Source organism: Drosophila nasuta, chromosome X (genome assembly GCF_023558535.2).
Source record: "Drosophila nasuta strain 15112-1781.00 chromosome X, ASM2355853v1, whole genome shotgun sequence".
Taxonomy (NCBI): Eukaryota; Metazoa; Arthropoda; class Insecta; order Diptera; family Drosophilidae; genus Drosophila; species Drosophila nasuta.
The window spans coordinates 30,192,066-30,207,178 of NC_083459.1; the positions used below are offsets into that span (position 1 = coordinate 30,192,066).

The 15,113-nt window shown below is 34.6% G+C and overlaps 1 protein-coding gene across 2 annotated transcripts in view; it reads right to left on the reverse strand.

The window, feature by feature from the left end:
• Positions 1-3,168: 3,168 nt before the first annotated feature.
• LOC132796507 (uncharacterized) overlaps positions 3,169-15,113 on the reverse strand; it is a 78,943-nt gene continuing 66,998 nt past the window's right edge. For both annotated transcript variants that reach the window (XM_060807700.1, XM_060807701.1), the window contains 5 exons: positions 9,916-9,972; positions 9,625-9,834; positions 8,161-8,354; positions 7,105-7,207; positions 3,169-4,682 (listed from right to left, as the gene is read on the reverse strand). In XM_060807700.1, coding sequence (XP_060663683.1) covers positions 4,522-4,682; positions 7,105-7,207; positions 8,161-8,354; positions 9,625-9,834; positions 9,916-9,972 — 725 coding nt within the window. In that variant the 3' untranslated portion in view covers positions 3,169-4,521. The remainder of the gene's footprint in view (positions 4,683-7,104; positions 7,208-8,160; positions 8,355-9,624; positions 9,835-9,915; positions 9,973-15,113) is intronic.

Below are 15,113 nucleotides of genomic sequence, written 5' to 3' on the forward strand. Positions count from 1 at the left end.
ATAGATTTCTTTGCGATTCCAACGAGGCATGTCTTGACATCCTGCGGCAGGATACGGCCGAGTTATGATTATTTTTATATAACTGTCATATGAAATGTCATACTTAAAAGTATGCAACATAAATTTTTTTATAATTTTCAACTTCATATGAAAGTACATACCTAAAAGTATGCAACAGAAATTTTCTCATAATAGGATAATTTATTTTTTTAGTTTGGCTATATCTGGGCCATATGCTGACCGATTTTAAAAGGATATGCCTTTTTGTACTCACCGACCTCAGGACTATTGAATGGCATTCAAGGATTTTCGGTATAAAATTAAAAATTGTGCTTTCAATTTTTCTAAGGGGGGAACATGCAAAAATTGCTTAAAATTCGCAAAATCGTCCTTATCTCGGCCATTTGAAGGACGACAGGGATGTCCTTTGGCACACAGATAGTGCTCGTCGAGAAATGTCGAAAGGTGAAACAAAAAGGACGAATGTCCTTACAGGAGCCGATATAATATGAATTTTATCTGTACAGAAAATTGACTATAACTCGGCCGTATCCTTGCGTATCCTGTCGGGTCCTATGTCAAACGAGGCCTATTAGTTAGATCTATCGGCTGACCAAAGGACATCAAAATCGTCCTTACGGTTTGTGAGTTATCCTGGATTTCATGATTTTTCGTCGATTCCTTCGGCCCTACGAACGAAATTTTACAAGTATTGGATTCTTAGATGACCCCATATTTTTTTGATGCAGATCGATAGAGTTCGTCCTTGTGATTCCAACGAGGTACGTCTTGACATCCTGCGGCAGGATATGGCCGAGTTATAAGCATTTTTCTATAATTATGATCATATGAAATGACAAACCTAAAAGTATGCAACAGAAATTGTTTAAAAAATGTAAAAGTAATAAAAAATAAAATCAACTGTATCTCGGTCATTTGATGGACGATCGCGGTGTCCTTTGCCACAAGGATTACGCCCTCAAATACAAACTGTCTTGTGTATTTAAAAGGACGAAACTCCTTACAGGACTGGAGATAAATTGAAGTTTTCGTATACAGAAAAGTGGGAATATCTCAGTCCTATTCTGCTTCATCCTTGCGGGTTCTGTTTGAAATGAAGTCCATTCGTGAGACTTATCCACAGCCCAAAGGACTTTCAAATCATCCTTGCGGCTCACGAGTTATCCTTGGCCATAAAACTGAAAAATTACAAGTTTTGAATCCTTAGATAACTCCACGTTTTTTTAATGCCATCTGCTAGAGTTAGTTCTTGTGACTCTAACAATACGTGTCCTTTGAAAATCCGTCAGGATATGGCCGAGATATAGCTTGTTTTCGAAAAAATACCATTTTTGCACCCTCAATAATAATAATAATAATATCAAATTTGAAAGTCAACGTGAACGTCAAAAATTTGCTCAGTCAACGGACGAAATACCAGGCGAACATAAATCAGTAGCAGGCAACAATAGCACTTGTGGAGTGGCGTCATCTGTCGGTACATCATGTAACTACAAATGACGTTGTCGCCATCTATCGTTCCACCGTGCAATGTCAAGCGGAGTCTCCATCTATCGTTTGATCGAGCAATGACAATTTAAGCCGACGCCATCTATCGTTCGATCGTGCAATGATAATCGCAAGGCGGCATCTTTCGCTTGATCGCGGAATGACAATTAAAATTAACGCCACCTGTCATTCGAGCGCGCATTGACAATCAAAAGGCTCCATCTGTCGTTTGATCACGTAAAGACAATTTATGCCGACGCCATCTATCTTTCGATCGAGCAATGTCAATCGGAAGTCGCCATCTATCGTTTGGACGTGCAATGACAAATTAAACTGGCGTCATCTATCATTCGATCGTGCAATGACAATCGGAAAAGAGGCATCTATCGTTTGATCGCCCAATAACAATTAAATTCAAAGCCATCTGTCGTTCGATCGCGCAATGACAATCTGAGTGTTCCATCTATTGATTGAATGTGTAATGACAATTGAATCGCCATCTGTCTTTCGATCGCGAAATGACGTTCTTAATTGGCGCACCCTCTAAGTATGCAACAAAAAATCTATATTTGAAAGTGGCGCCTTCCCGCTAATTTCAAATTTAAAAGAATTTCAGTGCGCTAAATTTTTATAAGGGAGAGGATGCAAAAATCGAACGGACCTTTTTGAAGATATTACAATACTTACGATCATATAGGAGCTCGTAATCATTTAATAAGCACACACTTTTATATATCGCTTTCAATATAATTGTTTCAATTGAATTTGTCGAATTTTATTGTATATAATTGTTTGCCTTGTCGGTTATTCATAATAGTTGTTGGTATCTGATATCTGTAGTATCTGAGTATATATGTATGTATATATATAAGTACTATATAATTGGTATTTGTATATAATATTTTCTCTTTTGCTCAAGCAAACAATACAAAAGAAATATTATTATACATACTATGTAATTAAAAGTTGTTGCTTTCGCTTTTCGTCCTCAGCTCAAATATTCGTAGCATTCAATATGTAAAATACAATTTGCCAAATAGTAAATTTTATGTATACACATCTGTACATATCTGTATGTATATTTTTTGTATGCTTGTGTATATGTGTGTGTTGTTGAGTACCCTTTGCATTTTGGAACACGTTTTAAACAAATTTTTTGCATCAAGGGTATTCCATGGCTCAAAGAATGATGATAATTTATGGTAATTATGAGAAATTGTCATGTGTCTTGCACAATTTTTGATTTGTTTGATAAAATTAGCTAAATGTGTCTTACAACACTAGATCTAAGAGGATTAAAAACACTGCACACAGTGTTGATAAATAAAGTAAAGTTGCACAATTGACAAAGAAATACGATTTGGAATACCCTTAATCTACATACATACTTATAAATAGAGAAGTACACCAAGTAAGTTTGTGTATGTGTGTATGTATATGTGTGTGTGTGTGTATATACAGCTGCAATTGTTTGTTTATAAATATTTCATAGATGAGTTTAACAATTGGTTTCTTTCTATTGCTAGTTAGTTTAATTAGTTGTTCCGCAAGGTTTTAGTATAAGACTTTAGTTAAGAATCTTAAAATGTATATATTTTTTTGTAATATATATTAATTTACTCAGTTTGGATGGGTTGTTCTTTGTTTTTAATCTTTTATGGTTTTTTTAAATTTAAAGCTTTCGTTAGTTATACTTTGGTTGTAGTTGTTCATTTAGTTGTTTGTTCATTCTTTGGTCGAAATTCCATACAGTTACTTAACAATTTAAAGAGAGTTTTATTGTATTGTAGTATTGGAGAGAAAGAACAGCGGATAAGCGATAGTTTGTGTAAGTATGTGCAGAATAATATCTATGAACTATGCAAATGAAGTTAAAGGAGGGAGAACCCATTGAATTGACTCGTTCGAAATGCAAACACTTTGCGTTGCAGTATTTGCAATTGAGATGACAGATGATAGATGATAGATAAGGTTAAAGGTAAAGATACAAGATATAGATAGGGATAAAGATACTAGGTTAAACTTCTAGTTAAACATAAGTACATATAGTTTATATAGGTTTCATATATTTAGATATACATAGAATAGAAACGGGATATATATACTTGTATGTATGTATGCACTCGTATATGGTTTATTTGAGCCTTTAGCAACTAAATTTCTTTTTCTTTTTCTTTTTTTTTTGTGTTTGCTTTTTTCTTTGCACTATATAAACATTGAGAAACATTGAGATGCAATTGTTACATAGCTTATGAATTAAAAATTGTTCACTATATAACGCAATTAACTTGTGTGTCGTTAGCTGGGAGACGGTTACGAGTATAACATATACATTACATATTTGCAGTTGTTGCCAAGTACTCTACTAGTCAGAGTAATAACATAATTTGTGGTGACGCAGCGTGACAGAAGCTAAATGATGTGCCATAGCTGACAGCTACGTGTCAAGCTAGCTGCAAATGGCGTGTCGTAGCTGTCAGCTGCTTGTTGAGAAATTTGCTTTGATCAAGATTTATGGAGGGAAAGTGAAAGAGTCGGAAAATATATTCTTTATGCTACTTATTAAAATCTCACGCTGCGTTCACGTATACTTAATATGCATAATTACAGAGCCACTAAGAAGAGACTTGAAGTCAGACAGATTGGACAGCGAAAAAGAGAAAGAGAGGGAGAAGGGGAAGGGGAAGGGGGATGTTAAAGCTTATTTTCTGTCTCGATGTTAAGCATTGCGTGGCTTTAGAGTTTTAGAGTGTAATCACGTTGTAAATAGTTTGCAAATTTGTTGGACAGTATTGTTCTCTTCATCTTTTCTTTTCGTTTTTTTTGTTGTTGTTGGTATTCTTCTACTTCTTTTCAACTCTCTACTTTTATAGTAACTCTTCTTCCACTCTTGCTTTGCTACTCTCTACTTACTTACTCACTGACTTACTTAATGTCTCTCACGCACACTCGCACACACCCCTCTCACACACACTTGCACACTCGCTCGCACACACACCCCTCTCTTATGCTCTACACCTGCTCGGCGCTCTCGTCCAACACCATCGAGTGCAGATCCATCGCTGAGCGCGTCTTCCGCGGCGGCTTCGGCATCAGATAATGACTCGTGCTCGCTCCCACAAACACCGAATTCTGTCGAGGCCTCGACACGTTAGAGACGTGCGAGGCGTAACCTGAAATAAACATATAGAAGGAAGAAGACTTGAATGACCCAATTGCGTTTTGGTAGCAGACAACATACAAGATGTCTTCCAGTCACGTCATCATGTGTAGACACAAGACGAGAAAAGAATTTATCCTTTCAGTTTGCCGTATACGCGCAACTGATTTTCTACAAGAAACGTCAAGTATAAATTCTGCCAAAGGCAAATTTAAATTTCCCTCGACTGCGCTGGCAGAATTTGTACTTGACGTTTCTTGCAGAAAATCTGTGGTTAGAATTTAGTGTGTAGTTCGGAGTATGCAAAATAAAAATACGCTAAAAATAATATATGCAGTACTCAAGTTTCTTTCTAGACAAAATCTCAAGCAGCGTTATGCGTTGTGAAGCAGTCAAATGAGCGGAAATTTCAACAAGCGTTTATGCGCAGCACTTAACATGATGTTTATCGTGATGTGTAAAATGATTATTTTTAACTAATATGATTATATTAAACGTTGTACATATTTGGCTTATTCAGTCTAATAATCTATGTTATACTTTTGTTAATAATTGAGTGGCATCATCATAATATAATATATATATAAGACAAGTTTTATTTATCGATTATCAGACTGAATGTGTCAAATAGAACTTTGAACATTAGCATATTAGTTTAATAATGTTCGATTATGATTGGGATAAGCGTGCACGCATAAACATTGCACTTCATCAGCATAAATGTTGAACGAGTGTTGACACACACACACACACACACACACACGCACACACATGCGTGTTGGGTCATAAACACAGGAACATGCCTCTTAATTCTTTTTGTAGGCAAGCAGAGCTTCCATTTTCATTACAATTTGCCACTCCTCCGCCTTCTTCTCTCCTCTTTCTCTCTCACTCCCCTCTTTCACTCTTGCAGCAGCCATGAATGAGTGTATACATATGTGTGTGTGTGTGTGTGTGTGTGTGAGTTGTGTGCGCGTTTCCACAAGATTTAATTGCAGAGCCAAAGTCAGAATGAAAGTCGCTGTGTGGCAGCAGCATCAGCATCCATCCATTCACTTCGCTCTCTCTCTCTCTCTCTCTCTCTCTCTCTCTCTCCTCTTCTACTCGAACATTCCCAAAGTGAACCAACAAATGGCATTAAAATTGTATTGTTATTTGCCTTTCCCTCCACTCCCCTCTTTCACTCTACACAATCCAACACATGCGACGCCTGCAGCCATCGCTTCTCATCTCTCATCTCACATCTCATCTCGCGTCGTGTCGTGCGGTTTAATTGTCTGGCAACTCATTAAAAGTCCGACTAAATGCTGCACTTAAAGCGAGGCACGAGGCACGCCCCAACTAGTTGCCATTAAACATATTTATAAGCATTTTACATGTCTTTCCCTACGTGATGTCGTTCATCCCTTTCTCACACACTCTCTCCTTCTCTCTCTCTCTCTTTCTTTGCCTGGCTTTCTTTCATTTGCAAAGTGCAACTTGGGCTGAAACTGAAAAGCATTATGATTGTAGTGATAATGCAAAAAGAGTGTTTATACCCGTTACCTATAGAGTAGAAGGGTATTATAACATCCAGAAAATATATGTAACAGGCAGAAGGAGGCTTCTCTTCTTTATAGGAATAAAGTATATAAATTCTTGATCAGTTAGCACCTAGATCTTAGAACTAGAATTTGAATGCGATCGGATAAAAATTTTCAGAATTTGTTTAAGAAATATTTTTGTATAAAACTCCTACTTCAATTGAAGTATCTTGGCTATATTATTTGGTATATTTTAAGAATAATACCGCACTGTCTTTGAACTCTAATCTTTCTATAAAAAATGCAGCATTGCAGTATTTCATGTCTCGAAAAGTAAAATATATGTTTAAATACTCTAAGTTTCATAAATTTCAAGTTAATTAGCAAACCCAAAAAGATCATCTCTTAGTTACTCGCAATTACAAGTTTAAATTACTAAAAGTAACTCTACGAAAATGAGTGAAAATTGATGCCAAAGATACACACATTTCGCTTAATTGTTTCATAGTTGAAATTAGTTGCTTAACTTTTCGAGAATTTTGTTGAGAACTACGTGCAGTCAATGTGTTGCGAATGGCGCGTATTTCCAGCTCAAACTTTAGTTTGCAACGCAACAAAAAGTTGACAACTCTTTGGATGGCGCTCAAAAGTATGCAACACAAATTGCCGAACAAGCTGCGCATTAACACCCACACACACGCACACACACACACACACATATAGACACACAGACAGCAATTGACATGTGAAGATGTTGTTCGATATTTTCGTTCTCTTTTTTGTTCTGTTTGGTATTCGTCCGCATTTTAATTGCATTTGCATTTTACACGAATTGCTGGTGAAGCGCGTAAGCAAAGCAGAAGAGAAGGAGACAGAGACGGAGGGGAAAAAAGAAATTGAAAAGAAGCTTACCCTTCGCATAGAGGCTGGGATTATAGGCCGCAAATTGACACGTTGGCATATTCAAATTGTGGTTGTGGACCATGCCCATCGACATGCGGGAGACGGAGGCGCGCTAAACGAGAACGAAACGGAAAAAGAGAGTAGAGAAAAGGGGAAAGAGGAAAGAAATAGCAATTAATTGAAATATTCAATTCAACGAGAAAGAGATGAATATCTCTCAGTATATCAACATTCATATATATATCCCATATTTCAACGACTTTAAAATACATAGAGAGAAGAAATGCTTTAATGAAAAATAGATTGGAAATCTTGATTGACGATTTTTTCGATCTTCAAACCAAATCTTGAAAATCTTAAATCAAGATTTTTATGCCAAATTTGCATGTTCATATTAAAAGCATCCTATTTTTTTTCTTTCTGTGTATAATATTTAAAAATATGTAATTTAAAGAAATAAAAATAAAATGATTTTTTTTTACAACATTGCTCAAAATTACAATTTTTTTTAAATTTTCACATAATTTTAAAATTATTAAAATGCAAATTTCTCTTTTAATACATAGCTGTCATACATTTTTTACTCAATAAATCTAAAATTATATAATATTTTAAATCTGTGAAACTATTTTTGGTATACAATTCTTGATTTTGCAATAAAAAAATTGCAATAATTCAATAAATGTAGAATCTTCAAATACTTTAATGTAAATGCATATTTGATTCATTCTACGATTATGGTAAAATTTGAATATATATCTTTTACAATTTAATACACCAAAAATGTAAGTTTAACTTTGTAACATAACTTTAAATTATATAAAATTCTATTACTATAAGTATTCAGTTCTAACGTTCTCTAATTTCCTCACTTTCTAATTAAGCAACTTTCAAAATGTTCCCTTTCGGAAATTCAACATTTGTTGAATACTCTAATTCAAGAATTCTATAATTTCACAATTCGTTAATTCAAAATGTGAATAAATGATATCTACAACATTCTAGAATTCTCTAAGTTGTAATAATTCGTATGTAATTCTATTCTCTATTCTATTCTATTCTCACCTGATGTGCGGAGACGGCTTCCATGTCGACGAGGGGGCAGGAGCTGCGATGCTGCTGCTGAAACTTTGGCTGATAAGGCTCGAGCATTCGTATTTTGCCCCAGCGATTGAAGAAGAGCATAATGGCACCGACCCAGAGGATGAGGACGAGACCCACAATCAGGACTTCTTCGGTGCGTACTATGATCTTGGGACCTGCAAGCAGTAAGAAAGTAAAAACAAAATAATGATGACAAACCGCACAACAACAAACAATATTTATTTGTGGATATTTATTTTACATTTTCGTTGTTGTTTTCGTTGGTTTTTAAATCGTCGCGCACGTACGACGCATAAATAAATCAAGAGATTCGGATTGGAATTCAATTATCGCAGGGCTTCAGACACGTTCGTTCAGCTGCTGCTGTTGCTGTTGCTGATGCTGTGGCTGCTTTCTAGTCAGCTCGACACGAGCGAAAGAAAGCGGCAATTGGATTACGGTTAAGGCCATAAACATTCAATTATCTGCATTAGTTGCATGTGTACCAATAAATCCTCGCGGCTTTACGTACATTTAAGCCTTCGAATTTATTACGCTCACTGAAATTCACTTTCTCGTTTTTTGCGTTCACTTTGTCGTGGGAGTTGCCACATTAACTGTTGTGACGATCTGGCAACACTGCGTGTTCAGTTGGCGGCTCCTCAGCTGCTGATATCGATAACAGTCCGAATCTTATTAATCGATTATGAGCAGTTATTGTTATGTTAAATATGCGGACTTAAGAGAAGAATTTTCTTCATTTTTAACCCTTTCGATACAAGTTCTGTTCACTTTTCTTTTTATAGTTACTTTATATAAATTGTTAAAGTTCTTTAGTTTAATCCGAATATAACAAGATCTCATTTAAATTTTGTTAAATTTGTAATTTATCACGAAACTAATCAAAAATATTGACACTTACACCAAAATGCTTTTAGCGATGTGTTAAAAGCTATGCTAAATGTTTCTCAAATTCAAATCTGTTTGTTTTAACATAGAAAAGATATTAAATCACATTTTTGATAATTAACAATTGGCGGACATAAATAATATAAACTCATTGAGAAACGGATCGATAAAGCGTTAATAATTCTGAATTATTTTGTGCAGCAGACTCAGAGCCAACTGCCTTTAATATTATTTTCAAGAGTTCAAATACGAACACACAGCGACAGTCAATTTAACGAACCGCAGTAATCAGCTTATGGTCACACAAAAAAAAGAGAAGGAAACTCACAAACGAATGCGATAATTTGAGTGCAGCAGCAGTTAAACGGTTTGCCCAAAAGCTGGCCACACCTCAGCCCCATTAAGTTGGCTGCGGCTAATAATAGTTTGAGGTTAAGTGGCAGCAGAATGTGCCTGTTTGATTTTACACAAAAGTGACACTCGATGAACATTCGAAGGGGAAATCTCAGGGTCAGGTTGACTGAGGTTGACTCTCACCTGTTTCGATAGCTGTGCCGTTGACGGTAATTGTGGCACCTGTGGTGTCCTGGCTGAGTTGAGAGTCCTCTTGGCTGGTCAGTTCACCGATGTAATCATCGGATGTCTTGTTGCCACCACGTGCAACATTTGGCGGCGACATGGCAGCTGTCTCCTCGACCTCAACGAGAAAGTTCGTACCGCTGCCGCCCTTCCACCCCGAGCCCCATTCTGCAAGTGAATTTTGGTGAGACGAGTCCATCAATCGTGTGGTTATGCGTGTGGTTATGCGTGTCACAAGTTTATACTCACCTTCCGAGATGCCCGTCGAAGTGCTGACCTCCTCAGCGAATGCTGCCAGCTTAGCAACTGCAAAGACAGAAAGTGAAAGAGAGAGAGAGAGAGAGAGAGAATTAGAGCGAGAGGCAGCAAGACAAAACGATCAACTTCAACGTGTGGCAAGTGGCAAATGTTGACTTGGCCACTTTTGATTTGCTTTGCTTTGCTTTCATCTTGGCCAACAGCCAAATGGCGAGAAAATATAAAAGTTTGTCTGCCTAGCTTTTCTTTTCTCTTTTTGGGCTTTGCCAACTCTGTCATCTTGACTGCAAGTTGCAACAACAGTTGAGAGCGATACATCAGCTAAGATAGTTGCATCTTGACAGACACACACACCCACACACATCGAGTGTCATCTCTTGAATAGTCAAGAGTGTGCTTCAAAAAGTGGGCACACTTGGCCAATATATCGTTGACCAAGTTTATGCCCATATTTGATTTTATTCTCACAGCACATTTGCCTTGCTTTTCATATAAAGTTGCAACTTTATGTTTTGATAGACTTTTTTTTGCAAATTAAACAAAAACTCTGACCACTTATAAATGAAACTTTCTACAAAGTTTCAAGTTCAATGAAAGAGCATAATAGAGTAGAAAATATGATTAAGAAAGGAAGAGCACACTCGACCGTGACATACTCGCTACTTATTTTCAATAAAAGCAAGAAATATACCAAATTAATATACGGAGAAAATATTTAAGAAAAAACCGACGCCAATATTTGGTTTATGACATTAAGATCGGCAAAATATTTGACATAAAGAAACCAATGCGGTAATATTCTTAAAATATACCAAAAAAATACCATTCAGTATATTTTTGTATTTTTTGTATATTTTAATACCCTTCAGTATATTTTTGTATTTTTTTGTACATTTTAAGAATATTACCACATTGGTAAATATACCAAAAAATACCCTTCAGTATATTTTTGTATTTTTGGTATATTTTAAGAATATTACTGCATATTTCGAATGTTTAATATACTATATACCAAAAATACCCTTCAGTATATTTTTGTATTTTTGGTATATTTTAAGAATATCACCACATTGGTAAATATACCAAAGTATACCATTCAGTATATTTTTGTATTTTGGTATATTTTAAGAATATTACTGCATATTTCGAATGTTTAATATACTATATACCAAAAATACCCTTCAGTATATTTTTGTATTTTTGGTATATTTTAAGAATATTACCACATTGGTAAATATACCAAAAAATACCCTTCAGTATATTTTTGTATTTTGGTATATTTTAAGAATATTACTGCATATTTCGAATGTTTAATATACTATATACCAAAAATACCCTTCAGTATATTTTTGTATTTTTGGTATATTTTAAGAATATTACCACATTGGTAAATATACCAAAATATACCACTCAGTATATTTTTGTATTTTGGTATATTTTAAGAATATTACTGCATATTTCGAATGTTTAATATACTATATACCAAAAATACCCTTCAGTATATTTTTGTATTTTTGGTATATTTTAATTATTATTATTACCGCATATATACTGACGGTATTTTGACGGTATATTTTTGGTATAAATAAAAACATTCGAAATACATTCAACTAAAATTAAATTCATATACAAAAATATACTTAAGGGTACTTTTTGGTATTTATAAATACTACTTTTTGGAATATACCTCTACATTAAAAATACATTGAACTAAATAGATTATTATATATTATTTGATGTCCCAAAAATAAAATGTTAAAATTACACTTGCTATACACTTGGTCGAAGTTGAGTCTTTCTGTATGATTACACAATTATATTCTTTGAATTTATATTATTAGAAATGACTTGAAGTAAGTACTGCAAATGTTTCTCTCTATTCAAATTGCATTTGTATAATAGAGAGAAACATTTGCAGTATTTACTTTAGCATTTCTTGCAAATTTCTTGTTGTAATTTATAATGCCATCAAATTTCAAAGCTACCAAAATAAATTAAACTCTAACAACTGCAATTTATTTGCCAATTCAATTAGTTTTTCAACTGCAGTCGAGTGTGTATGCTTGACTAATTGATACCCGATACTCAACAAGTTGCAGTTCTTGAATTTTGCTGGAGTCTGATTCTGTTTCTGTTTCCGTTTCCGTTTCCCTTTCCCTTCCCCTTCACATTCCCATTTGCAACAGCAATTTTATTTTAGCCATTTCCAATTGCACTTTCAATTACAATCAAACGCAATTTGGCTTGTAATCTGAGGTAAGCATTTGAGCTCTGCAGCATGTGGCATGCAACCTGTGTGTGTGTGTGTGGCATAGAGAGTGCTTCATCAAAATTGTAGCGAGTGAGTGCCACGTGCCACACATGCTACACATGCCACACACACTAACTGGCATTTCACATGTGCAACATTAAGTTGCATGTGGCGTGGCTGCAAAATAAGCAAAATAACAACTCAAGTGACTCTCATGACTATATCAGAGAGTTCTCGTGCTCAAACTTGCAAAGTGCTTGTGTCAAGACACCAGCAGCAAATGTACAAGGAGTTTAAGACAAGCCAAATACCCTGTAAATGATGGCATGTGAAAAATGTTAAGGATTGTATAACTATATTTATTTATAACGAATATAACACTTTGGAAAACGTTTCATTTAAACGTGCTTTGAAAAGCTATCAACAGATATAACAATCAACAAATTGATCAATCATATCATATTTTATAATAGAATATGTAAATAATTCAAATTTGAAGTTTTATGGCTATATAAATGAATAAAGAAGAAAATAAGCGAATCAAGTAATCTACAAGCAAATAGATAAGTGAAGAGATATACAAAATAAATAAATTGATTAAACATTTTATTAAATTAAGCACGAATTTTTAATATATGGTGTCTGAATTTATAGCTATTAAGAGATGCAGAGTCAAAAGTTTCATACTTGGATATACAATATGATGATGATATGAAGATGATACAAAATGGAAACAATGGAAAACAAATAATTAAATAGTGGATATAGAGTTAGAGAGCACTGCAGTGAAAATAACATAAACTGAAACAATTTTAAAAATAAGAGAATGTTATTCTAAAAGCTCTATATAAGCACTATATTTAGAGCTAAGGTTGATTTTAGGAACTTGATCTGTTTTCCGATAAAATATATAATTTCGTTCATTTTTTGGTTATGCGTACGAATTGGTTAATTTTTGCAATTATCACAACAGAAAGAAAATTCCAAAACCATTCTTATCTCTAATTAAAGTACTTATCTAGAGCTATAAAAATAAACTTTTCTTATTTTCAAAATTGTTTCACTTTATGTTGTTTTCAATGCAAATTCCGTCATGGAATTACCCATATACAATATGATATGATCTGATGATTCAACAATACAAATTTTAATAGACATACAAAGCTCTAATTAAATAGTGAATAGAAAGTTAAATATATTGGAAGAAAAATAGTTAGATCGATATAAGAACAAGTAAGAAAACTACAGTATTCTAAAATATACCACAACAAATACTGAAATATACCGAAGGATATATTTGGTATATTGATAGAGCACTTCATTACAAATATACCATAGAGTACGAACAGACGGACATTGCTAACTCGTCTCGGCTTCTAAAGCTGATTAAGAATATATAGTATATAGGATTTGGGGTCGAAGATGCTTGGATTACGTTCAATAGCTGATTTTGCTTGCAGTCGAGCTTATAGTCGAGTATACCCTTGATGGTATCGAGGCCCTTTGTGGATACATGTTAAACTTGAGGCGCAACTTTTGGCACTTTGTTTAGTGCATTAAAAGTTACAGCGCAGTTTGGCAAAATGAGCAAGAAAAACGAGAGAGAGAGAGAGAGAGAGAGAGAGAGAGGGAAATGTGAGTGAGTGTGTGAGGAGGGGAGGCGTGGCAGTGCTAAGTGGCGCAGTGTTGTGATGATGATTTATGAGGCAACCACAAGAACAGCAGCAACAACAGCAACAGCAGCGAAATGCCATCAATTTCAGTGGCGGGGCTGAAACTGCAAAATGAAGTCAAAGGCAGACTTGGCCTTTGAATTTGACTCGCTCTCGCTCTCAGCGTTTCATTGACCTTGTCCGGTTATACAATATATATACAATATATATATATATAAATACACTGAAGAAAATAAAGTTCTAAAATCAAGATTTCACGGTCTTAGTATTAAGAAGTTTGATCTAAAAAGTGCGTCAAGAAAATATTCTATGTTAATCGGTTCTCTACTTAGGGAATTCTTTAACAGATTTTTTATACCCGCTACCCATAGGGTAGAAGGGTATTATAACTTTGTGCCGGCAGGAAATGTATGTAACAGATAGAAGGAGACATCTCCGACCCTATAAAGTATATATATTCTTGATCAGCGTCAACAGCTGTCCGTCTGTGTGTCTGTCCGTCTGTCCGTATGAACACCTAGATCTCAGACACTATAAAAGATAGAGCTATAATTTTTTTTCGACAGCATTTGTTATGTTTGCACGCAGATCAAGTTTGTTTTAAATTTTTGCCACGCCCACTTCCGCCCCCCGAAAATCAAAAAAATCGAATAACAAGCGTAATTTTAAAGCTAGAGTTGCGAATTTTGGTACATACAATAATTTCTATAGTAGTTATGATTCCTGAAAATTTGGTTGCGATCAGATAAAAATGGTCGAAGTTATTAAAGAAATACTTTTGCATGGGCAAAAACCCATACTTACTAGGGGTCTGATGAAGATGACAATCTGGTATATTGTGCCGTCTATGGTATATTATGAATGGTGTACTATATCGATATACCAAACATACCATTTGGTATATTTTTAGTATTTTTTAGTATTTTCGGTATATTTTGAAAATGATACCGCAATATTTTGCCTTTATTAAAAGTGGGTAGTCGGTATATCACAGTCGAGCACACTCGACTCTAACTTTCTTACTTGTTTTATTTTTGGGTTTCTTTTGAGAAATTGACACTTTTAAATATAATGTTCTCAGTCTTAACGATTTGTTTTTAAAGTGGTCTTATTTTAAGAACGCAATTCTTAAGAGGAATGTTTTTGATTTTAGAAATTGTTTTCGTTTTTATCAGTGTATAGATATATTAGTTTGCCCTTAAGTAGTCCCCATATACATATGTGCGGTAGTGAGTATTTAATTTATTTATTTACTTGCTGCTCAT